This window comes from Artibeus jamaicensis, unplaced genomic scaffold (assembly GCF_021234435.1).
Source record: "Artibeus jamaicensis isolate MK-2021 breed Jamaican fruit bat unplaced genomic scaffold, CSHL_Jam_final contig_482, whole genome shotgun sequence".
Lineage (NCBI taxonomy): Eukaryota > Metazoa > Chordata > Mammalia > Chiroptera > Phyllostomidae > Artibeus > Artibeus jamaicensis.
The window spans coordinates 14,988,350-15,015,045 of NW_026521857.1; the positions used below are offsets into that span (position 1 = coordinate 14,988,350).

Genomic DNA, 26,696 nt, shown 5'->3' on the forward strand with positions numbered 1-26,696 from the left:
AACCTCCTAATTAATGTGGCTGGAGTACAGTAGACAGCGGGGAAGTTGGTGTGCATGACTGTTACAAAGTAAACCGAGGCATAGTGCTTTGTAAGCTGGAGTAGATAGTTTGGGTTTTATTCTGGTTTAGTGGGCAGCCTTTGGATGGTTTTAAGCAGAAAGTGATGTGATCTGATTTGCCTTGCCTGCTATATGATAAGTTGGTTGTAGGAGAGCAAGAATGGAAACGAATTTTTTAGGGAGCCCTTAAAATAATCCAAGAGCAAAGCTGGTGGCTTAGCAGGATGGGAGAAGTGGAAGTATTAGCAGTGTGGATGTATTAGACATGTGTTTTAGAGGTAGACAACTTGCTGATGGATTGTATGAGGTATACAAAAGAAGGCGGTCGCTGACTCCAGAGACTTCTGACTTGACAATTGAGTGAATGATTGGTGCCATTTATTGACGTTGGGGGAAAGTTGGGTAAGAGACCAAGAGCTCTGTTTTATGTTAAAGTTGAAATTTGTGTTAAACATTAAAATGAAAATATCAGGTAGGCAATGGACATGGGAGTATGAGGGTCTAAAAAGAGTTCAGGGCTAAAAATAAGTTTAGTTGTCATTGGCATTAAATGACGTACATGGATAAGTAAAACAGGGTCCAATACAAGTTTGGACCTAAGAGGACAGAAGAGCCAGCGAAGGAAACCAAACCACCAGTGGGATAGTAAGGGAACTGGCCAGTGTGGAGACGCAGGAGCCTCCACAAGAAGACTTTCAAGAAGGGAGCTTTTCAAAATAGTTATTTTTATTAGACTTTAAACTTGCCTGATCTTTCTGAAGAACAAATTTATTTTAAAAGATTTCTTCAGCATTTTTTGCCATTTATCAGAGAATGGTGGATGATTTATGAAAAAATTTAAAAGGCGGCATGGTCTGTCACTGAACAATGACTGAGACCTGAAGAAATTAGAGAAATGTAAACTATTTCAGGACAAGGTTGGCAAACAAACAGACTAGCAAAAACCTGTTATAGGATGCTGTAAACAATATGCAACCCAGGTAGGAAACCAGCCTTGTCTCCAGTGCCCAGAAGGGCTTCTGTCATCCTGCCCCCTTCATGGAGGAAGCATTTTTAAGGCGTCATCATATGGCACGAGAATCTTATTTCTACCAGCCAATTACGAAGTTAGGGGTTTGAATAAATAAAAAGGAAATCTGAACAAAGTCCTTACTAAAATTTAGCTTAGAAAATATTTATGTGTGTATTCTTTTTTTTCCCCCTTGAAGGGAGGGAGAGAGGGAGAGAAACATCTGCATGTAAGAGATGCATTGATTGGTTGCCTCCTGCACACCCCCAACCGGGGAAACTGGCCCACAACACTGTTTATGGGCCCTGACTAGGATTTGAACTCAGGGCCCCTTGGTTTGCAGGCAGGCGCTCAATCCACTGAGCCACACTAGCCAGGGTGTATATATGTAGTCTTCAAGCTTGTAAATTCTGATAACTGTTTCTGTATACCATAGAGCTATGGATTTAACTAAATATCTACCCCAAAAAGTATTTTAATGTCCTAAATATTCTTAATATGTTTAATATGAATTCTTTTCTCATTTTGTTATTAAATTAGAATTTTTGAAATGAGGAACTTTAAGAATCAAATAAAAGAATCAAAGGCTATCTTTTTGTCCTTTGCACTTACGTTCTTGAGTTTAAAAGTAGTTAATAGTACTGGCCAGATGGCTCAGCTGGACGGAGTGTCATCCTGTGCTCCAAAAGATTGCAGGTTCAGTCCCTGGTTGGGGCATATGTGGGAGGCAACTGATTGATACTCTTCTCTCACATCAACGTTTCTCTCTCCCTCTCTCTCCCTCCCTCCTGCCCCACTTCATCTCTCTCTAAAAATTTAATAAACGTATCCTCAGGTGAAGTTTTTTTTTAATTTTTTAAGTAGTTAATAAAATTATTTGAACTTGAAATTTTTTAAAGATTTGCTTTATTTATTTGTAGACAGAGAGGGAGAGAAACATCAATGTGTGGTTGCCTATCACGTGCCCCCTACTGGAGACCTGGCCAGCAACCCAGGGGAACCCAGCAACCCAGGGCCAGCAACCCTGTGCCCTGACTGGGAATCTAACCAGTGAGTCTTTGGTTCACAGGCCGGCACTCAATCCACTGAGCTACACCAACCAGCCAGGGAAAGAATTTGAATTTGTTTTTAAAGATTCTTTTTAAAGGCCCTTTCAACATTGATCTTTAAAACACAGAATATTAAAGATAGACAAGAACTTAGTCATTTGGCTCTGAAGTTATTGGCAGCTAATTTTTCTATTTCAAACTGAGTGATACCATCTTGGTTTTTTTTTTTTTAACTGGATGTTTATGGTATACTGACTGTTTTTACTATTCTTTATTTTCTTTTAAACCTTGTAGTGCTTCAAGTGTATTACCTAGTTCACAGAGTGATAGCCTAGAATAGACTTGACATTCTTACTCACAAACTGCATTGATAGCAACATGTTATGTCTTGAGGCAGATATAAGATCAAAAATATTATTTTCTAACTTTATTGATAATTCAATTTTAGTTTTAGAATTATTTAAGAAAAATTTCAATACATGAAGTTAAAAGTTTTCATGTATGTTTTTACACTAAAAAGTGCTCGGTTCCCCTGAGTGGCAGATCCTTAATGAAATAAGCCATTTCTTTACACTTATTCTTTCTCTACGTGGATAAATGGAAAGTGTCACGCAGGAGCTCACAGAAGCCTCAGGACAAGTGAAGTGCTTTTCTTTGCTGCCCAAAGCTCCCGTGTGTATCATGAGAGGTCTTATTTATGCAACTACAAAAACTGCTTTAAGGCCCTTGAATAAAATGTCTAGAACTGTTTTTTAATTTTGCAGCCTCCATTAATTACTTATTTAAATGAGTGTTATTACTTCTCTTCCTCATCTGTTCCATTTTATCTTGGAAAAGCAGTCATCTTATTTGAAGTCATAGGATAAAAATTATTGTACATGTACAATATTTTATGTCTGGAATATCACTACATAAAAGACTTAAAGCTGAGATTTCATATATATATATTTTAAGCCAGACATGTTCTTAAAGTTTATTTAATTTTTCATGTGGCAAATGAGGAAGCTAAGGGCCCAAGAGTTAAGGGACTTACCCAGAATTACGCAGCTAGTTAGTGGCAGGGACGGAACTGCTGCCCGGCTGTTCTGTCTTCGGATCTACTTATCTCACTGCCCTGCCACAGTCCTGTCAGCCCACTTAACTGTCTCATGCCAGATGCAGTAGCAGTTCCATGAAGTGTTTAGATGAATAAAAATCAACTACTCATTTCAGATGAGAACCCAACATCTAGTAACTAAAAATCCACTCTAACCTAGTATTCTTTACTTTTCTTGCAGCATCAGGTTCTGGCATCTTTTCTTTTTTTAGATTTATTTATTTACTTATTTTTAGAGAGGGGGTAGGGGAACAAAGAGAGGGAGAGAAATATCAGAGAGAAACATTGATAGGTTGCCTCTCGCATACCCCCCACTGGGGACTCTGCCTGCAACCCAGGCATGTGCCCTGACTGGCAAACCAGTGACCCTTCGGTTTGCCATGTGGTGCTCAATCCACTGAGCCACAGCAGCCAGGGCAGGGCCTGGACTTTGTTGCCATCTAAAGCTAGGGAACAGTCTGACTTATTCCTTCATATTATGCTTCTAAAATCTTAGCTTTTAAATATTACATGATTTACTAAAAATAGAGGCGACTAAGATGTTCTAGCCAAATTTGACATTTCTAGAAACAGAAAACTAGATAAAAATAGTCCAATCAATTTCATATATACCTCTAATTTTAAAAAATACAAGCTTACTGAATGATATAAATTAGCTCAACTATTCAGTACAGTCTGTTTCAAAAGTTCATTATTTAACTGGTGACCAAACTCCTAGCAATTGTTTCTAGATTAATTTTTTTAATTTCCAAGGCTATATATCTTCCCATTCATTCTTTACCTTCAAAAAGAATGTATAATATACCCCATTCAGAAAAAAACTATAATAATACCACACAAGATACATTACTTTTATTCAAAACTTTTAGACCACTTTCTAGTTTAATTCATATTCATAAGAAGAAGGTGTTCTACCCAATTATATGCATCTATATATCCTATTCCTACCATAGGTAAAAAAGATTTTTAAATTTCTTAAGGAAAATATAGGTTTCTAATAATGGTAATTTCATTAAGGAACTGGAGTTGAATCATGAGACTATGACACAAAAGATAGGCCTGGTAGAAGCAGGTAAGGTGAAATAATAAAGCCACTTAGAAAAGAAAAAAGAAAAAGCAGCCCTGGCTGGTGTAGCTCAGTGGATTGAGTGCAGGCTGTGAACCAAAGGGTCACCACTTCGATTCCTGGTCAGGGCACATGCCTGGGTTGCAGGCCAGGTCCCCAGTGGGGGCCACATCAGAAGCAACTACACATTGATGTTTCTCTAATTCTCTTTCTCCTTCCCTTTCCCTCTCTCTAAAAATAAATAAATAAAATCTTTAAAAATGTGTGTGTGTGTGTGTGTGTGTGTGTGTGTATATATATATATATATATATATATATATATATATATATATATATAAAAGCAAAGTGAGGAAAGGAGTTAGAAACTTGAAGACAAGATACCAAGGAAAGAAGCCCCTTAGAAATATTAACTAAGGGAGTAGATGTTGAGGGATTTCTAGGATAAAATCTGGGTGAGCAGTCAACCTAGACAATATGCAGAATCAGTCTGAACCAGGGGTTTGGAACTGGTACTCAGTTACAGAACCGAAGGAACGGCCTCAGGAGATGATTCAGACTTGGATGTTAAGCTGTGTCCTGTGGGATTTCTTCTGAGGTTGTTCCAGACTCTGCGGAAAGTTCGGTGCAGTCTTACTGTCGAGGAACTTACGATCTGATGGGGAAAAGTGTGACAGTTAATTTAATAAAGGCTATATAGTTATTACTGATAGTGACTACTTAATAGTTCAGAAATGAGAGGTAACATAGCACTTAATTTCATTTATTTTAATTAATGGGTCTTATACTCTCCTTGATGCTTAGGAACAATCTAACCTGTAAATTTCTTGATGGTAAAGATCGTATCTTATTTAGCCTTATATTCCTTAGAGTCTTTCAAAAGTCCTCAGCGCTGTGAACTCACAGATTCAAGCAGTTGTCTTGGTGTTCAAATTGTCCTCTATTTGATCAGTGGGAACTCTTTCCAGCTAGCACCAATATTTTTTTCTGTACCTTAAGTGGTCTTTGAGCTTTTCTGTGTTTTCTGACACTAGAGGACAATTTTTTAAAATCCTTATCCAAGGATATGTTTTGTTTCTGTTTTTGATTTTAGAGCTGGTTAAGTGAGAAAGAAACATTGATCAGTTGCCTCCCATAGACGCCCCAACCAGGGATCAAACCCACAGCCTAGGTATGCACCCTGACCAGTGATCAGACACTCAAGTTTTGGGTTTATGGAATGATGTTCCAACCACCTGAGCCGCCACCCTGCCAGGGCAAGGCGACAAATTTTTAATAGTACTTTACATCAAATGAGTATACCTAGATGTCCAATAGTATGGTAGCAAAACAATGCTTATTAGTACTGATCTTATAAATTACTTCATAAGTGGTCCCCACAATTGCTACATGACAATTACATTGGAAACATAAGTTATAAGAAACCACTTCAAGAGAAGCCAGGTGCCAAAACACCACTTGAGTTATAAGAAATAGAGGCAGGTGATAATAATCAAAAGGAAATGAAGTCAGTGATAAAGCCTATAGCAACAGGCTTTATAATTACTTATAGTAGTTCTTCAGCGAATTTAATTCAGTAAGGGTGGAAAACGCTTTTTCTTTTAGCATTCCCATGAATAGACCACCTAATAGCGTACTCTTAGATCTTACTAATAGAGTGTGCTTGAAGACTTCATTCAACCTGATATGGGCAACCAAAATTAGCTACGGTTTTAAAATCCAGTGAACTTACTCCTGTATTCAGGTTTCAAATAAGTGTTCATTTTTTAAGTTTATTTATTTAAAAGCTAATTATCTCTACTCTGCATCTAACTCTTAATTTTCTCCTTTCTCCTTTCATTATCATGCCAGTGTGAACTTTTAAACACATCCATAGAACAGAAAAGACGGGAAAATTGATAATTATTTAAGAACCTCATAAATCCACGTAATTTATGAGGTTCTTAATAGCAGTTTGGGGTTGTTTTTGTTGTTGTTGTGTTTGATTTTTTATTTGACAAGTTTAGTTTTGTGTCTGCTCTCCATCTTACTACATGGTTGAGAAACGGTCACCTTTAGAGGAGTGGAACCTCGAGTGGGGCCTAGCTCTGCCGCTGACCCGCTGTGACCTCAGGATGCGAGCATCATACATTCATGCAGGCCGTGCTCATCTGAACATCTTTTAGCTCCCGGGCATCCCCAGCCTTGCCTCAGTTTCTGCATTCCAGAAGTTACAAAGCCCTTTCCATTCCAGTTCCACGCTAGATGTATAAAGTAAGTAGCCCCAGCTGTTAAGGAATTCAGACTGGTAGGGAAAGGCAGTCAGTGTAGGCAGTACTGTGGTAGAACCGCAGGGCACCATGGTGTAGAAACATGTCACAGAGTCTCTCGGTGTGTATTGAAGGAGCAGATGATAGCCAGGAAAAGGAGAGTAGGAGAGCGGCCATCATATGCAATGGTTTGGAGGCAAGTCAACTCCCATGGGAGGCTGAGAAGGAGCAGCTGTAAAAAGCGAGAGGAGACTCAGTAGAGGGGGCACCTCTGAAACCAGAGACTTTTCCTGGTCAGATCATTTGTAGTGTGTGGTGCTGAAAGTAAATTCATGGAGATTGATCTCAGGAACACGGGTACAGCTTTCTTAATCAATCAAGGGGAAATTTATAAAATGTAATCTTCCTTGATTATATTTTGAATTATATTCCTTTTAAAGCCTGAGTCCAAATTATGCATCTCAGAGCCAATTTTATCTTTTCAGTCTTTAGATACTCCTTCGCTAGTATTTACCAAGCTACCCAACACTTAACACTTGTTTTTTAGTGCTGTATGTTCTGAAATATTAGTCCAGGTCCTCAACTATACCAGAATTTCAGAATATAGTCAATCATTTGAAAAACCTTATTTTTTTTTGCATCAGGTATTTGAATTCTCAAATGCCTGGTTTTTAAGAAAATAAACAGTAACATAGTATTCAAATTAAGAACATTTGAAAATGTGCTCCCCAAATTTGTGTCAATTAAAGAAAATTTGACTAAAGATGAATAGCTAACAACCCTCTCAGATTTATAAATACTAAAACTTTTACACTGTGGTTGAAAGTCTTTAGTGCAGTAAATCATGTGCTTTTCATGAACTGTATCTCACAGATGCAGTTGGAGGTGAGATAATCAGATTTTTACTCCCAACAAGCTGGACAGCTGAAATGTCATACCAATAATATGTGTCAAAGACTTGGTGCCACTTTGCTGCCTGTCTGATTTAAGTGGTTGTGGTCAGTCTGAGGAACCTGTGATATGATAAGATAGCATTCATTAGGTCATGTGGTTTGCAGGTGCCCAATCTTAACTAAGCAGCCTGTGAGCCCTCGGAATGAGGAAGAGGGGGATACTGACCATGTCTTTTTGAAAGTTTATGCTGTGTTCACTGACACAATGGTGTGTGTGGTTACATATGTATATTATGCATTTTTTAATTATTTTTTGTCAGGAGTTAGTTTAGTTTCTGAAAAAAGTGAATATTATAAATGCATCCATCTTCTTTTACTTAATCAGAAGCATTATACTTTTATTATCAATCTTTTCTGCCTATTTAAATGAAGTTGTAGACAGTAGCCACCTTTTTTTTTTACTCTTGAGGAAAAAAGTGGATGTTGAAAATTAACATTATTGGTGCCTTTTTAAAATTCAGTTCAATTTTCTTCATTGCCTAAATAGAAAATTGTTTATTTTCAGTTTGGCAAGAGCTCCATTGGAAACACACCCACAAAATAGCTTACACACACAAACACACATATATGAGCATGTAGCTTTAGTAACATACAGTTCACATCAGTATAGCTCACCCATTTAAAGTATGCAATTTAGTGTTTTTAGTGTATTCACATTTTTATCAATCTAAAAATTCTACTTCCATTAGCAGTCATTCCTCATTTTCCCCAAACGTCCTTCATTCAGCCCCAAGCAACGAATGATCTACTTTCTGTCTCTATAGATTTCCCTATTCTGGACATTTCATTTAAATGGAATTATATGATATATTATTATCTGTGGTTGGTTTCTTTTACTTAGCATAGTATTTTCAGAGCTCATCCATGTTATAGCATGTGTCAGTACTTCATTCCTTTTACTGCCTAATAACATTTCACCATATGGGTGCACCACATTTTATTTACACATGGGTCAGTTGATGGACTTTTGTTTCCACTTTTTGGCTGTTATAAATAATCCTGCTGTGAGCACTGATGTACAGGTTTCTTTGTAAGCATGTTTTCATTTGTCTTGACTATATTCTTAGTGGAATTGCTGGGTCATATGGTAACTCTCTGTTTAACCTTTCGAGGAACTGCCATATTGCTTTCCAAAGCAGCCGTATCGTTGTACCCTCCTACCAGCTGTGCGTGAAGGTTCTGATTTCTCTACATCCTTGCCAGTACTTGTTACTATCTCCCTTTTTTATTGTGGCCATCCAAGTAAGTGTGAATGTCACCTCACCTAGGTTTTCATTTGTATTCTCCTGATGGCTAATGACATTGGGCATCTTTTCATATGTTTAGGGACCAGTTATATGTTTAGAGAAATATCTGTTCAAACCCTTTTCTCATGTCACATTGGGTTGTCTTTTTATAATTACATTAGAAGAGGTCTTTATATATTTTAGATTCAGGTCCCTTATCAGGTAAATGATTTAAAATTTGGTTAAGTGATTGGATGGACTAATAAAACCTATGATTCATTTTTATGAGGAAATTGTGCTAAAGTTTTGAATTTTTTCAGTGCTTCAGCTAAAGGTTAAATCAAATGAAATGTACGCGGTACTTTGATGTAGCTTTACAAGTTCAGAGTGAAACAAGTGTGAAGTGATTTATTTCCTGTACTTGGTCATAAATTTACATAGAACCTCATATATTCCTAACCTCATTACCATTGACATTAGACTACCGTCTAAATAGTGTTAATGGTTTCGATTTTATCAAGATATGTCGGCTGCCAGGAAGAGGACAATGGCAGTTTGATTTTGTTTGACCCACTACACTGGATAAATCTAAATATGCACTCTAGAGGGACCAGGAGTTCTCTGTGAGTGACTTTCATCTCTCTCCCCTCCCTCCTTCTCTAGTAATAAATGCATAGTGTCAGTTTCTTCAATTTTAAACTTTCCTTTTCACCTTTTTCACTTATTAATGTGGGTACACATTTTGCTTCTAAAAATGAGTCTTAACTAGTGCATTTTATACATTTAACATAGAATCTATGCTTTAAAAAATTGATTGTATTATCTCGTTCTAAAAAATGATGTACTTAGATTAAAGCCAGAAACATTTTTAGCATTGTCTATTTTATATTCTTTCAATAAAATTCTTGAATTTTTAAACAATCTTTTAAGTATCATAGGTCTGACTTTTGGCTCTTGTTTATGCAATGCAGTGATCAAAAAGTCATGACCTCCAATTGATCATTTTTATTGGTTTCCTGTTCTGATTCACTGGAAATCTTTTGGTTGTGTGCTTGTTTTAATCTCTGTCATGTGTATAATTTCGTTTTTAAAGAAGTTGATAATGAAGAATAAATTTAGCATATCATTTCTCATTTTCATTTATTTAAATTTCAAAACTGAGAAAATTATTCTGTAAAGAATTCAGCAAAATTACTGATTGAACTTTCAGAGGAAAAATAAAGCCTCTAGAACTTAGAAATACACATCTATGTGATTATTGGACTTCATGTCCATATGTAGTGTTTAGTTATTTAACACTTTGTATATTGTACATCAGTTACAGAAATATTACACTTAGCTTTAGAAGCTCTGTAACTCTGTATCTTACAGATTGGTTATACAAACCCCAGTGTACAAGTAGGAGCTTTTCTAATCTGATATGACTCAGTTCTGGAAACTTACTGCAACTGTTTTGCACTTCACTTGGTAGTATCACATGACTCACTTCAGTGGTTCAAACCCTGTCTAGTGGTGATCAAAGTTCATTTGGTTAGGGGTTTTTTTTGGTATGTGGATGATTTTTTCCACTTTGTTGTGGATTGGTAGTCTTTCAAAATAGTCAGTGCAGTTCTTATTCTTTTGAATCTGAGAAAGTAGTAGTTGCACTCTTCAACCTCCAATCACACACAAGGGAAAAAATGTTAACTTGAAAGAATATGCATGGAAGTACTTTTAACTGTAAAGCATCATGTAAATCTAAGGGTTTACTTTTTTAGTTTTATTTTTCAATTGCAGTTTACATTCAATGTGACTTTGTATTAGTTTCAGGTATAGAGCATAGAAGTTAGACAGTCATATACTTTGCAAACTGTTCCCCCTGATATTTTCAACTGGCATCATACATGGTTAACACAATATTATTGACTCTATTTCCTACACTGTACTTTACATCCTGTGACTGGTTCGTAACTACCAATCTGTACTTCTCAATCCCTCCACCTCTTTACTCAGTTCCCCAACCCCCCTTCCCTTTGGCAACCATCAGTCTGTTCTCTATATATGAGTCTGTTTCTGTTTTGTTTGTTCATTTATGTTGTTTTTTTAGATTCCATATATAAGTGAAATGTGTGGTATTTGTCTTTTTCTGACTTGCTTATATCATTTCACATTATATCTAAGAGTTTATCATTAATTCTTGTACGCCAATACACTAAAATTGAGGAAGAATAATCTGCTGTATCTCTCTAAAACCAACTGTAAAAATCAGCCCTAACTTTTTCGAGTTCCAGTGTTCTGTAATGTGCTGAAAGAAAACGAACACATGGAGAACGTCTGTCCTCTGTCCACATGGACACTAGCTCAGGTGATCAATTTTTTTTTAGCATAGACTTTTCTATTATTTATTAAGTTATACTTAAAGTCCTTAAATCTCCAAAACTATGACATTTCTCTGTTTTAGAAAAGAAAATTCTGTCTTAACCTTTAGTGATTTAGGTTAGCTAATGAAGTAGACTAATGAAAAAAATTTTAAACACTTCTGTACCCTTAATGTTTATGACGTCCTTTGGGAATATTCATCCCTGCAGGTTCTCCCTGCTTTAAAATTTTAATGATAATTTTTCTGTAAAATAGCTGTAGTAGCTTTTAATGCTCTTTTTTAGTGTTTGAATTTTTACCATCATGCAGTTAGGAACTCTGCTGTTTCCTGTCAAAACCTACATTCATCAGACTATGAGCATGACAGTTTCCTGTTTTCTTATTAACTATACTGTATTCTGTGCTTTATTCTTTAGAGTTACATAATATCTTAGCTTGTCACTTTCCTTTTCTATTTAGTAAATGTTTTCTTAGGTCAGCATTGTTCATACATGCAGAGAAATCATAAAGTCCCATTTCTTTGTTGATAGTGAGATGATTTTGTTAACTTGTTAAGTTATAATGAATGTGTTAGAATATCTTCAGTATTATTTAAATAAACTCTACATGATTTCACTTTTTTTACTCTGTCTCTTAACGCATAACATGATGAAGCAGCCCATATCAGGTAAGAAAAGTACATTGTTTGGAATATATATATATATATATATATATATATATATATATATATATACACACATACATATATATTAGTATTCCCATCTGTCTGCTTATTAATATTTTGATTCAGCATTTAAGAGGATGGGATAAATACTCAGTTCTTGAGGACTTTTTTCAAGAATCCTGCAATCTTTTCAGTGTAGTTCATCAACATTTCTTATGTTCCAACTCTTGTCAAGTCAGAATGCCAAGTTCTAGGATACAAAAATGATTAAGAAACAATCCCCACCAGCAGGGGCTAAAAGAAGTAGGATATATGTATGGCAATCAGTCATTCCATACTTTTCGAGGCAGTGCTAACTTTAGATATTTAATTCCAGTGTTAAATCATATAATTTGGAAAAACCTATCTATAAACAGTACACTCAAATATGCCAGTTCTGTCCAGAAGGTATCCAGCCATGTAATACGAAAAATAGAAACATTTCTTAAAGAGGATAGATACAAGAAACATTGTACATAGGACAATGACACCTCAGTTCCCTTCAAAGTAGGCACCTCGGGACCTCACACAGTTCTCCAGCGTGCCTCATCATAGTTTTCCGAATCTCACTGACAGTCTGAAGTCTCTTTCCTTTCAAAGGTGGTTTTAGTTTTGGGAAGAGCCAGAAGTCACAGGGTACCAAATCTGGACTGTAAGGGGGACTGAGTCACCTGGGTGATTTGATGTTTCACCAAAAAACTCTGCATGAGACATGATGCATGAGCGGGTGCATTGTCATGATGCAGCTGCCAATCACCAGTTGCCTGTAGCTGTGTCCTTCTGAATCATCCAAATAGTTTCCACAGAGGAATGTTCAAACTTAAAGCAAAATTTAATGTAGATTCATTGCTCTATTCACTCAGTCATTTGGAATGTGATAGCCACACAGTACACATGCTTACTCAATTGCATCTACCACCCTCACTGACCAGTACAGTGGAGTCACCACTGTTCACACATGCACATTCCAGTCCACTCTCCTTGGCTGCCAGGTTACATGGATGTCACATAAACCATTCTCCTTATATTAACAATGACTGGACTTTTTCTGGAGAGACCTTAGATATGTGTATGTCAGTCAATAAAATATATTAAAGTACTCATGAAATCACTTATGGCTGTTGATTTATTTAAAATGTTACAAAAATTATAAAAAGTTTTATTAAAATGCTAATATTTAAACAATGTCAAAATAACACTAGAAAACAAAAAATGCTTAAAAGTAAAGGAAGCAGTGTTAATTTTTTGTTTTTGTGTTATTGGGTTAGTTGGGGGTTTTGTTCTAGTGAGTATAATTTATTATCAAAATGATTGAGCTACAAATAAATTTGGAAGCACAATTTAGAGGTTTTATTCATGACCTTATTCTTGGGATACACCTAAACAAATAACAGAAACTAAGAAATTCAGTAGACACTGTGGGAAATGTTTGTTTTTAGATTTATACCCTGCCTTGTTTCCCACAGATCTTTGAGGGAGTTTGCACAAATACTTATAATAAAAAAATAACTTAATATTAGGTTAATTAAATCAAGTAAAATTGCTCATACTTGCCTTTCACTTACAAAAATTGCAATAGCATGGGGTTCAATATAATAGTTAAAAGAATTTGCTTTAAGGCAACATCTGGTAAAATCAGAGTTGATATTATCGCACAAAATGTACACAGTGTCAGGTGGAAGTTTGGAGATTCAGGGAGAACAGCTTTCTGAGGACACGGCCATGTGGTTGCAGAGCTGCTGGGCTGCTGGCCGTGGGGCCGTGATGGACAGGCAGCCCACTGATGTCGGGGCTGCTGACTGATCACCGTGGGGGCTGCTGAAGGTTGGAGTGTCTGCGGCAATTTCTTAAAATGGGAGAACAGTACAGCTTGCCCCATCAATGGACTCTTCTTTCCAGGAACAGTTTCTCCATAGCACGAGTGCTGTTTGGTAGCATTTCACACAAAGTAGAACTTTTCAGAGTTGGAGGCAGTCCTCCCAGACACTGCCACTGCTTTATCAACTTAAGTTTATGTAATCAAAGTTCTTTATTGTCATTTAACAATCTCCACAGCATCTTTAGGAGTAGATTCCAGCTTAAGAAACCACTTTCTTTGCTCATCTATGAGAAGCACCTTCTCATTCATTAGTTTTGTCATAAGATTTCAGCAGTTCGGTCACGCCTTCAGGCCCCACTTCTGGTTCTGGTTTTCTTGCTGTTTCCAGCACATCTGCATTACCCCCTCCACTGAAGTCTTGAACCCCTCAAAGTCATCCAGGAGGTTTAGAATCAACTTCTTCCAAACTCCTGTTAATACTATTGTTTCGACCTCATCCCATGAATCATGAATGTTCTTAGTGGCAATTAGAATGGTGAATCCTTTTCAGAAGGTTTCTATTTATTTTGCCAGATTCATGAGAAGAATCACTATCTGTGGCATCCATAGCTTTATGAAAGGTATTTCTTAAATAGTAAGACTCGAACATCAGAATTCCTCCTTGATCCATGGGCTGCAGGATGGGTGTTGTGTTGCCAGGCATAAAACAACATCAACCTCACTGTACATCTCCACTAGAGCTCTTGGGTGACCAGGTGTCGTGTTGATAAGCAGTAATATTTTGAAAGGAATATTTTCATCTGAGCACAGGCAAAGTAGACTTAGCATAATTCTTAAAAGTCCTAGGATTTCTTGAAAGAAAGATGAGCAATGGCTTCAACTTAAAGCCACCAGCTGCATTGGCCCCTAAGAGGGTCAGCCTGTCCTTAAAAGCTTTGAAGCCCAACAATGACCTCTCTCTAGCTATGAAAGGCTTTCCCTACATGACCTCTTCTTACAGTATAAGGCTGTTTTGTCTAAATGGAAAAATCTGTTGTTGAGAGGAGCTACCTTCATTAGCTTAGTTAGATCTTCAGAATAACTTGCTACCGCTTCTGCATCAGTACTTGCAGCTTTACCTTGCACTTACATGTTATGGAGACCAGCATCTTTCCTTAAACCTCGTGAACCAACCTATGCGAGCTTCAAACTTTTCTTCGGTAGCTTCCTTACCTCTCTCAGCCTTCACAGAATTGAAGAGAGTTAGGCCCTTGCTCTGGATTAGGCTTTAGCCTAAAGAAAGCTTGTGGCTGGATTGATCTCTATCTAGACCACTAAAACTTTCTTCATATCAGCAATAAGGCTGTTTCACTTTCTTATCCATGTATTCATGAAAGTAGCACTTTTAATTCCCTTCAAGAACTTTTCTTTTGCATTCACAACTTGGCTAACTTATGTAGTGTAAGAGACTTCACTTTAAGGCCTATCTCAGCTTTTAACATGCCTTCCTCGCTAAGCTTAATCATTTCCAGCTTTCAAGTTAAAGTGAGAGCAGTGCAACTCTTCTTTCCCTTGAACACTTAGAGGCCATTGTAGGGTTATTACTTGGCCTGATTTCAATATTATTGTGTCTCAGAGAATAAGGAGGCCTGAGGAGAGGGGGAGAGGCATGGAAGGGGGGCACAACCAGTCGGAGCCATCATAACACACATTTGCCAGTTATGGACATGGTTCATGGCTCCCCCACGCAAACAAAGATTACCAATCACGGCTCTGGCTGGTAAGGCTCAGTTGGTTGGAACATTGTCCCATAAACTAAAAGGTTGCTAGTTCAATCCCCAGTCAGGGTGCATACAGGAGTCAGTCAGTCAGTGTGTCTGTCACATATTGATGTTTCTCCCTGTCTCTTGCTCTTTCTAAAAGCAATGAAAAAGTTTCCTCAGCTGAAGATTTTTAAAAACAATTGACCACTGATCATCATAACAAATGAAATAATACATCACGCATAGCTTAACAATGGGGATGCCTCCCAAGAAATGTGTCATTAGGTGATTTTGGCTTTGTGCGAAGTCACAGAGTGCCCTTACACAAGCCCAGATGGGAGAGCCTGCTGCACACCTGGGCTGTATGATATGGCCTATTGCTCCTGGGCTACAGACCCGTACAGGATGTTACCATACTGAGAACTGGAGACATTGCAACACAATGTAAGCATTTATGTATCTGGACACATCTTAAAATAGAAAAAGTACAGTAAAAACACAGTGTAAGAGATAAAACATTTACTGTGAATAGAGTTTGCAGGGCTGGAAATTGCTCTGGGCGAGTCAGTGAGGGAGTGGTGAGTGCACGTGAAGGCCTAGGACGTCACACTGCTGTACACATTATAAACACTGTGCATCAGCATCACCACAAACACGAGTATTGCATTCCATTACAGCGCTGCAGTATGACAGCAGCACTGGGTGGTAGGAGTTTTTCAGCTCCATCCTATTTATATGCGATACATGGTTGCAGCACATGGCTGGGATGAAAAAGTCTGAGATATTGTGTGAATTACCAAAACGTGATGCAGACACACAAAGTAAACAGATACTGCTGGGAAAGTGGTGCTGATAGACTTGCTCAGTGAGGAGTTGCCACAACCTTCACTTTGTAAGAAATGCAGTATTTATGAGTGCAGTAAAGCAAGGGATTTGGGAAGTGTTGGTATTCGGAATCAACATCATTAGTTTTCCTGTACATCATTAAGTCTCTGTAAATTCACAGGGGAACATCAAGCACACAGGTGCTTAAGTGTGCAACTTCCCAGGCCTGTCCTCTGGAGTGGAGACCCAAGGCAGGCCTGGGAAGTCTGATTTTCACAAGTTTCCAAGATGGTCTTATCAGGGAAGTTTGGAAAATAATGTGGGTTGGGGGTGGGGAGTGCGGCAAAGAGAGTCAGAAAAGCAGTGTTTTTCTGACTCTATTTGAAACAGCTTTATTGAGATAAAATTTACGTAGTAAGTTCTTTCATTTTAAGTGTAAAATCCAATGGCTTTGGGTATATTTACAGAGTTGTACAGCCATACCACATTCTAATTTTTGGAATATTTCTGTCACCCCCAAAAGAAGCCTCATGTCAACTTGCAGTCACTCCCTTTTTCCTTCCTTCTTCCCCAGTCCCGGGCATCCACTGGTACCTACCCTCTGTCTCCATAGACTTGTCTGTTCTGGACATTTCACGTAAATGGAGTCCTGCAGTGTGTCATCTTTTGTATCCGGCATCCTTGACTCACCTTGATGTTGCTGAGGTTCATCCATGAGTCAGTACTTCATTTCTTTTTATTGCCAAATGGTACTCAGTTGTATGAAAACAATGCCTTAATGTGATTATTCTGCATGATACATTTATTCAAATGATTATTTTTTCATTTTCTCTTCGTGTATGTTTTCGTATGTGTAACTCCTCTAGCTCCATGTAAATCCCGTGTGTTCGTCTCTTTTATTCACACAATTTAGTTCACTATTACTTTCCCCTTGTTGAAGAAATCTTCATCTGGCCCGCTCTGGCCCCAGAGCTGTGGTCTGGGGAGGTTGTCTTGTCATCTTCGGGATTCCTTTCACTTCGCTTTCTTTTTCCTGGATCAAAAACAAAAGGATGTTCTTTTCTTTCTTGGTATACTTCCATTTGGTGGAGCAAATCACCTCTCTTTCTTTAAAATTAAAAAAAAAAGGTTTATAGGAGATAAACCTTATCTGATTTCGGTTCCCGTGATTCACCCAAAAGAGGGTTTTCTTGGGGCGGGGGGAGGTTAAGTCCTTGCAGCTCTGCACTCCCTGTAGCCTCACACTTACTTATAGTTTGAGTGAGAATTAAAAAATTAAGATAATTAAAATTTTAAATGAAAGTTAGAACTTATTTATTCTCAGAATTTTGAAGGTGACTCAATCTTTTACATAAAACATGGTTTTGCGTGGGGCTGGATGCTTCACTTCCTTCTGTGTGCCCAGGGCCCTGCAGTCGTACTGCAGTGGGACACGGATGGGTCCCTGCAACCCAGTGTCCCATCTACTTCATGGGTCTTTTCCATCTCAAAGTTCCTGTTTCTCGTATTAGAGAAATTTACGTCCGAGATCTCTTTCTATGTGTTTTGTGTGTGTGTGTTTGTTTTGTTTTAAGATCTTTTTTTTTTTTTAGAGTATTCTGTTCTTTTTACATGGATGCAGTGTCTTCAGAGAGAATAAAGGATTTTTTTAAGTTTTCTTTTCCCAGATAGTCTGTTTCCTCCTCGTTGCCCTTTTTCTGGCTTCTCTTAGATGCTTTCCTCAAAGGTCTGGTAACGTTGGACTGTCTGCTCAAACCCTGACTGGAGAGCTTGCAAAGCTGGCAGGAAGTTCTGAGTAGCCGGGCAGGTCTGCAGAGCGTGACTGTCGCTGCAGGTGGCCTCGCTGAGACCTTTCTCGAAGGAATTCCAAGATGCGCCAGAGAAGAATTCCTTTACTTACAGTTCCTAAATGTCCTGGTGCCTCTTGTTTCCTTGGTGAATCCCAAAAGCACTTCCAGGCACATTCGGTCACTTTAAAGCCTATGTCTAAGTTCACCCGGAAAATGAGCACCTTTTTTTTTTCTCTTCCATGATCTGAATTTATTACTAGTATTTGACAAAGTTGTTACTGTTGTCAGTGTCATGAAGCCATTTCTGCTATCTTTAACCAAGAATGAAAACAGACAGTGGGCCCAAAGGACCTGCTAAAGTGTGTGTGTGTGTCCTTTCAAGACAGAGGTGGTAGCTTCTGTCAGATTTTTAGTCGGGTGTGACCCACAAGAGATGCTGAATGAAACCCACGGACTAGCACTAGGTTCCCTGGGGCAGCGGCCCTGACCCCGGACGCGCATCGCAGCTGTTCAAGTTTCGCTGGACACACACATCCCTAGGCCCTGGCAGCAGAAAGTTTCAGGAAAGATGTTTAAACTGACTGCTCCTGCCTGGTGGGTGGAGTCGCCCCAGCTTGGTCGTGCTGTTGAAAGGCAGTCTATACCGCAGACACACAGAACATGTTCTTAGTTCAAAGGCATGTTTGTCCTGGATAATGAAGAGTCCATTTCAGGTGAGTCAGCTTCCTTCTGACTCCGTCCCAGTTGGTTGGTGCAGAGGATCTACCACAGTGATTCTCAAACTGAGGGCATCAGACTCTCCTGAGATACTTGTTAAGAATGTAGATTCTGGGATTTCACTCTTGAGTTTTGATTCCTGAGATGTGGGAAGCAATTCTGTTTTTAACAGGCATCCTCTGTGGTCCTGATGCAGATGACCAGTGGACCGCACTTTGAGATGTGCTCATCTAAGTTTGCTCTCCATCATATTCCTGGAAGTTTTGGGGGGAGGGTTGGGATGAGGGGTCTAGTTACTGACCCCTTACTATCCTAGAGTAGTAAGGATAAGGAGTACAGCTCTTCAATCGAGGCAACCAAGATTGGACTTCAGAGGGCCCAGCTCTAGTCTTCTTCCAGCCAAATCCCGCTTCACAGAATGAGGAGTCCCAAAGGACAGGCGCACCTGAAGTCCAGCCCCGTGCCAGCTCGTGCCCTGGGTACTCAGTACCCTGGAATTTGTTGCCCAGTCTCCACCTTCCTCCTAGGTCTCGGTGATAAGTCAGTTATAGCTTTGACTTTACCAAATAGTGTCTTGTCTTCAACTTTTTCCTTTGTCCACCAAAAAGTTCCTCTGTGCCTTTACTATTCTGTCACCAGTTCTCAGATAAAGAAGCATTAATTGCATCTCCTTTGATACTGAAGAAATGAACCCTCAACTCATAGTTAGTTTTATGTAATATTTGCGGCCGCTTATTAACATCTGATATGAGGCTGCAGAGTTTTCATTGCAGTAAGTTTTGTTAGAGCAGCAGAAAGCTCCAACTTAACCAAACAATTGGGAAGTTGTGGTTCTTCTGCTGTCCTCCTTTAGAACAGCCAGGAAGGAGGAAGACACATGTTCCGTATCATTTCTTCTAAAGGGCCTGGGGAAAAGAGAGAAAGGAAGAGATTAACTGACATAATGTAACACTGGGAGCCATAAATTATGTGTTGCAATATGGCGATAGGATGTTGCATCAGAACGTGGCAGTTGTAATGCAGTGGGTATCACAACCGTGGGAGGCCCTGTGGTGCCCTGTGCCCTTTCCCTGATGATTCAGCTCTAAGTTTGTGTCCCTCCGGCTCTGCCAAGGAGAATGGTGTCGTTTCAGTTACGTTGCACCTCTCTCTCATTCCTGGCCTGGGACACAGGAACTTCTTTACGTTGAATGTTTGCCCGAGGCGGACATTATTGTACTGAGTCCCCTCGTCCTTCTGATTTCCTGTTGTCACACACCAGCAGGGGAGGGATGGGGGTTCTTCACATCTTCCTGGAAGTCTGTAGGGAAAGCTGGGAGGTGTTCTAGCGAAGCTGTAATGTCTCTACTCTTAGAACGGTTGGTTTTGAAAGTGTGTGTAACATTTCCTGAATATTTCACATTGCCTTTATCTCAAGATTTGAAAGATAGTGCTCATAAGTGACCAGGAATTTGTCCCTGAGAAACAAAGTTGAAGATTGATAGTAATGATAAGGGTAGGTGGGACACATGGGGTACATTTCAGCAAAATTCTTGATAAAGCAGATTTTGAGAGTTAATTGTTTTTTATTGTTGTTTTGCATTCTTTAACACATGACAATATAAGGTTTAAATTTCATATTTAAAACCTAAACTCCATGGACAGGGCTAATGTAGTTACATGGTAGAGCAAGTAGCATGGTGGTGGGTTGGGGAATTTGAAGGAATTGAGGCAAAGCAGTGACAGGTGATGAAAAGAAACAACCTTAATTCTGATAAAACTGGTTTTGGAGAATGTGGCTTAGATATGTGGCGATGGGTTTTTCAGTACTGACTTCTAGAATTAGTCAGACTTGCCCACCCAGTGAAGTGTAGCATTTGATCTCCACACCCTCCCTCACTCCAAGGGTCGTGCCCTGTAAAACTCCAGAGACAGAGAAGCAGAGCCTGGCTCCCAAAGACAGAGGGGAAAGCGCTGAGCAGTGCGTGACGCTCCTCTGCCCCGCGCCACGGCCATGATGGGGGAAGCAGCTCCGGATCCGGGTGGGGGGGCGGGGATACGGGGGAGAAGGCAAAACACTGCTGAGGAAACAAATAACCTTAGTGGGAAGGAGCACTCCTACCCTCACAGAGTGATGTAGTGGTGTGGTGATTCTTAGAGTGACAAGACATTAAAATAAGTTTTAGTGACTTATGAATCATTTTCACCATACCCACTGAATTAGGGAAACACACTGTGTGTGTGATAGTTTAGAGTATGGTCTTTAAGAACATATCTTCTAGAGATGAACATGGAAATACAGGTTCTGGCACAAATAATGTCTCTTTTATTGCATAAAAACCTTTATTACAAAATCATAAGCATGTAATTCTGTAACATAACAATATCACACTCAGGCACACCCTATGACATTTTAGGTGAAATGTTCAAATTGTGGTCCATCTCATGCGAGATGTTCGTGTCCCCTACCAACCACACTCGGTGGCATTACCTCTGCCAGACCCTGTATTTATAGGTGAACTGATAGGATGTCTGAGACTTACCACAAAATAATCTAGGGACTGGGGAGGTACCATGTAACAAGATTATCCATGCCGTGATGTTGAAATGCAGTGATGGGTACATAGGGCTCATTGTATTATCTCTAGTAAAATGAAGGTTCGATTTGAACCTAAATTGTCCTCAGCTAGTTGTTGTACTGAGTCTCTATTTCCTAATCTCTGAAATGAGGATAATAAAGTCTACCGTACAAGGCTGTTGTGATGATTCAACTAAAATAACATGTGCCCATTACATAACACATGGGAGTCACTCAAAAGTTGGCAGTTACTATTATAAGTAGAAAAAGATCAAGGTATCATCTTCCTTAAAGATGGAATGTTTGCTTTCTTGCTGAGGGTATGCGTGTATTTCCCCCAGTGAGTATATTAACTTGGATTTTGTCTCGACAGCTCAGGTGCCTAAAAGGCCAGAGGGGCTTCTCGGGCCAACCCCCTTTTGATGGAATCCACATCGTCAACCATTTGATAGGAGATGACGAATCATTCCATTCCTCTGATGAAGATTTTATAGATAATTCCTTACGGGAAAGCGGCATTGGTTTTCCTTTGCACAGAAAATCTGGCCCCATGTCTTTGGACCCTGCCGTGGCAAGTGGTAGTGAAAGCGAAACTGAGGACAGTGTGGTGGAGACCAGAGAGAGCAATCAAGTGGCTCGGAAGGACCAGCCCTCGAGGAAAAGAGAGTCGTACTCAACCACTGTCTGACCATCACTGTGAACTAGACTGTGGATTTTTTTAAGGGATCAGTTATATAATTAAGGGTTTTGGGGACATATCTGTTTCATATGTACATATATATATTTTTTGATCTTACCTGCCTTTTTATCTTTGCCAAACCTTCACCACTGACTTAACCATTGCCATAAAGTAGACTGGAATATGGTTAACATGAAAAATAAGGTTCTAACAGTATTACTGAATATTAAATGGTTTTTTTGTGTAGGAAATGCAATTATATCTATATATGGGAATTATTTTGAAGTTCAAAACTATGGAAAATTTAATTTTCTTCAGACAAAACTGCTCTTGTGCAATATTTTATGCTCAGTAAACAAATCGGATATTTATGTCTATCGATTTGTTTTCAGGGCAGCTGTCTACAAACATTTGACCAAGACGTACATCTGATTTATCTTGTCCTTTTGTGTTTGAGGGATTTTTTTTCCACTGAAATTACTGCTTTATTAGAGGACCACTGAAAGTTCCCAAACAGTGTTTTTTTCCATATAATTTTATGAATGCAAATTAATGGTTACCTTTCTTGAGAGTTTTAAGTTTTGTTTGAATTAATTTGTATGTACGTATGATACTTCCATATATTGCTTACTAGTCAGAGCAGTAAGTTAACTACAAATATATTATCTTTTGTACATAATTTATAAATAAGCATCACCCAATATCGAACATCATTTTATATGGAGATTGTACATGTTGCAAAATGACTGCCTTCAGCATTCTAATAGGACTTCTGTAAATAAAAAGTTAAGAGAAAATTGAAAATAAAACCAAACACTAATATTTTAATAGCTTTAGTAATTTGCTTAGCATTCAACACTGGCAAATTCATAACTGATGCTTGTTCAAAAATACTATTGGTGAGAGCTTTTACTTCATGTGTATGTAACTAATAAATTGTCCATGATTCAAAAGGTTATAGCACACATTACTTAGTGCTGATATTCTACTTAATATAAATTAAGCAATGGACTTAAGCCCAAGATACACAATAATAATATTTGCAAATAATCTTTGAACATTATCTTCAGATTCTCTGATTACTAATGTATAAAAGCCACAATAATTTTTTCCTACTGATGCTTCCTTTTTTATCATCGAGACTATTTTTCTTTGGAAATTGAATATCATTGGTAAGTTGGAGAAAACACCCAAGTTGCACTTACACCATGGAAAAACAGCAAAGAACATGTTGACTGGATGCTTTCCACTCATTTTCATCAGCAGCCTTCGAGGATAAGATAGGGGAAGGTAGAGTTCAGCGTATATGGAGATACAATTTTGCACAATATTTTTGCATGTAAGAAAAAATATGTATATTACAGAATGGAGTAGAAGAGACAGAAATAATTTTCTGTCTACAACCAGGAGCCCTGGCTGGTGTGGCTCAGTCAGTTGGAGCATCATCCCATCACCGAAGAGTGACAGGTGCCGTTCCCAGTCAGGGACATGTACGTAGATTGATGGCTTGATCCCTGGGCCAGGTGCGGGGTCCCAAGGATCCCAGTCCAAGCACGTGTGAGACAATCAATCAATGCTTCTCTCTCTTCCCTCCCCTCTCTCTAAAAGCAATGAAAAATATGTCCTTGGGTGAGGACAAAAATTTTTTAAATATATAAAAAATAAAACCAAGAGTTAAGCCTTACGTATCTCCATGGACAAGGCTTTTCCAGCAAGCCCTCTGTAGCTGTTTGAGAAGCAAGATTGAGAACCTGCCTGCTGTGTCTGCAGCACCAGGTGTAGCGGTTAAGTAATTTACCTGTGGTCACATGTTAGTAAGTAGCAGAGCCAAGATTTTAGTTCAGATCTTTCTGACACCAAAGCATTTGACAAAGTTCAGCTAACGAATTTCTCAGTGCCCATACTTTTGGACAATTAATGTGATTTTAGTTAAGTTTAAATCACATTTCACAGCTTGTGAGTATAGATACTCTCCTAGAATTGTCTGGTGCTTTGGGGGTTCTTTACGGTCAGCCCGGGAGGCTGCTGATGCCCGAGTGAAGGGAGATGATTCGTGGTCATGCGCCTGCTCTGACCCCACATTGAGAAACCTGGGTGATCTAGACCAGAGGTGAGCAACTACACACGTGAGCGGGTCCAGCCAGCTGCCTGTCTTTGTGTGACCCACAAGCTAAGATTATTTTTTACATTTTCGAATAGTTGAGGGAAAAAATATTTTGTCATATGAAAATCACGTAGAATTCAGATTTCAATGTTGATAAAGTTTCACATCAATGTGTATCCATTATGTTGTCTATGGCTGCTTTTGTGTCACCGTGGCAAAGCTGAGTGGCCTAAAATACCTGCTGTCTGGTTCTTTGGAGGAAAAGTTTGCTACCCTTGATTTAAATACTCTAAAATGTAGGCTTACTTCTTTCATTTGTCTCAGTGGAAGATCAAACCATTTGCTTTTGTGGTTGAGCTAATAGTTTGGAAACTTAAATTTCCTGGTGGATCTTGTGCTCAGAACTATTCAAAATGGAAAGTGCGCCAGCTGCTCTCTGTCATGAGGTCTTTGACACCATACACAAATCTGGGAGGGCATCTGTACCTTCGGAAAGGGAGAAAGAAAGAATTCCGGGATCTTATCACCTTCTTTAAAGTGTATATGATTGATCTTCAGGGCATGCTTCATTGAGGCAGTGTTATAATTTGACTTTAAAAGAAAGAATATCTTTCTAGAGTCATGTTTTAATTCTAAACTGTGAAAGATTCTTAGAGAATTTCATAAGTACTGTTTAATTAGGTATTAAAAGAATTATGGTAACCAAACATTAATTCACTGATACTCTTGTAATTTGGACAGTGGAAAACAAGAAACAATCGTCTCATTCAACATCTTTGATTCAAATACTCAGAAGAGTTTAAAGTCCTCCTGACCTTTAGGGTACAGTAGGATATTGTGCTCTGGTTGTATTCCATTTTATTCAGATTAAGACTTTGAGACATTGGACATTGTATTCTCGATAGATTTTAATTAGTCTGTGGTATCTTGTGTCATTTAAATGTTATTTAGTTAAACAGAGTTGAATATTGGAGCAGGGAGGAAGTGAATGAAATTTTTAAAATTCAAAATAAAAAACTTACTCCCTTGGGCTAGTCACCTGCCTGGTGCCATTGCCACTGTGGGTTGAAAGGCCCAGAGGACAGGCTTACAGGTGATCTGAATACAATGGAAATTACACTGGGGTGATGAAACAGTCCTTTTAGATCAAGAAAATACTTTTGACAGCCTTTTTAAAAATTAGTGGTAATTTTTCATCCTGCACCAAGAAGTCAAAGATGTGACTTTACACAATTTCTACCCTTTTTATTGATAAATCTTAGGCATTCAATATTTGGTGACTAATTGAGACATCATATCTCAACTGACCGGCTATTTTGGAAGGGGAAAAAACCAACTTTTTCTTGACTCATGATGCAACTCGTTACTGTCCAGACAGTGCCTTTGACTGAAAACAAGGTCTAGAGCAGGGGTGTCCCACCTGCAGCCCACAGGCCACGTGCAGCCCAGGGTGGCTATGAATGCAGCCCAACACAAAATCGTATATTTAAGACATTATGGGATTTTTTTGTGATTAAGTGTCGCAATGTACTTAACATGAGGCCCAAGACGACTCTTCTTCCTCCATTGTTGCGCAGAGATGCCAAAAGGTTGGACACCCTGGTCTAGAGCTCTTTCAGTATTTTATTTTTGACATTAGAAATTATTTGGTTCTTCAGTCTCCTTTATCTTTTACATAATGCACCATAATTTCTGGACTTAAATAAGAAAAGTGGATGAATTGTGTTTTGGTAAAGCCCTGCTGTGGTTGGCTTGATTGTTGCAGGACCAGGTATTGGCAGCTAGCATTTCACAAATCAGTGATTTACTTTGTTAAAACAATGAGCTTTAGCAAGAAAGTTATTGCTGCTCTGTTATTAGCAAAACAGTAAGTTTTTAATTAATTAATTTTACTTTAATTCATTCTATTGAAATTTAAATTTCTGGTTAAAAGTGGAATGGAGACTATAATCCAAATTTTTACATCACATCCATCGATCTACCTATCCCCTCTCTTCTCTCCAAAGAATAGATGATAGAGTAATATATTAGGTATCCAATAAGATGCAAAATTATGCTGTATTTTGTTCTACTGTTGGAATTTCTTATTATTGTACGATAACCTAAAATATTTACTTGTGCCTTTACTTTAAACAATTAAAGTTTTTTGTTTTATAAAAATTTTTGTTTCCTTAAACTATTCAACTTAAAAGAGGAGATGTATCAAAACACTTCTACTAGAGAAATGCCACTTACATGTAGATGCCTAGTCAGCAAAGGAATCCACCAAATACCATGAATAACCAAGGTAAGAGGCAACTCAGAAAGAAAGTGAAAATTCTTCAGAAAATAAAGACATGGAAATATGTGCCTTAAATGACAGAGAATTCAAGATTGCAGTTCTGAAAACGATTTAATGAGATGAAATACACTAAAAAATTGCTTGGCCTGCTAACATTAGACATTCACTAGTGAGGTTTGTGCTCTGTGGGTACCAGGACCTTATCTACCTAGTACATCCATGTGTAGTCAGTGCCAGACAGAGAGGCTGGTATGTGATATTTTTCAATTTAATGACAGGCCAGATTTTCTCTTTCCTTCAGGAACATACCAATTTTAAAAATATATTAATGCCAATATTTTCATCTCATATTTAGGTTATTGAATTAATTAGCAACTAATTCAATAAATATAGCCAAATGTATATAATCTGAGTAT

The 26,696-nt window shown here is 38.4% G+C and overlaps 1 protein-coding gene across 8 annotated transcripts in view; it reads left to right on the forward strand.

Moving 5' to 3' along the window:
- Nucleotides 1-26,138, forward strand: part of EVI5 (ecotropic viral integration site 5) — a 231,629-nt gene extending 205,491 nt beyond the window's left edge. For 7 of the 8 annotated variants that reach the window (XM_037162019.2, XM_053668269.1, XM_037162021.2 and 4 more), the window contains one exon: nucleotides 21,590-26,138. In XM_037162019.2, coding sequence (XP_037017914.2) covers nucleotides 21,590-21,904 — 315 coding nt within the window. In that variant the 3' untranslated portion in view covers nucleotides 21,905-26,138. The remainder of the gene's footprint in view (nucleotides 1-21,589) is intronic. The other variant, XM_037162026.2, reaches the window with a different exon arrangement.
- Nucleotides 26,139-26,696: the final 558 nt, after the last annotated feature.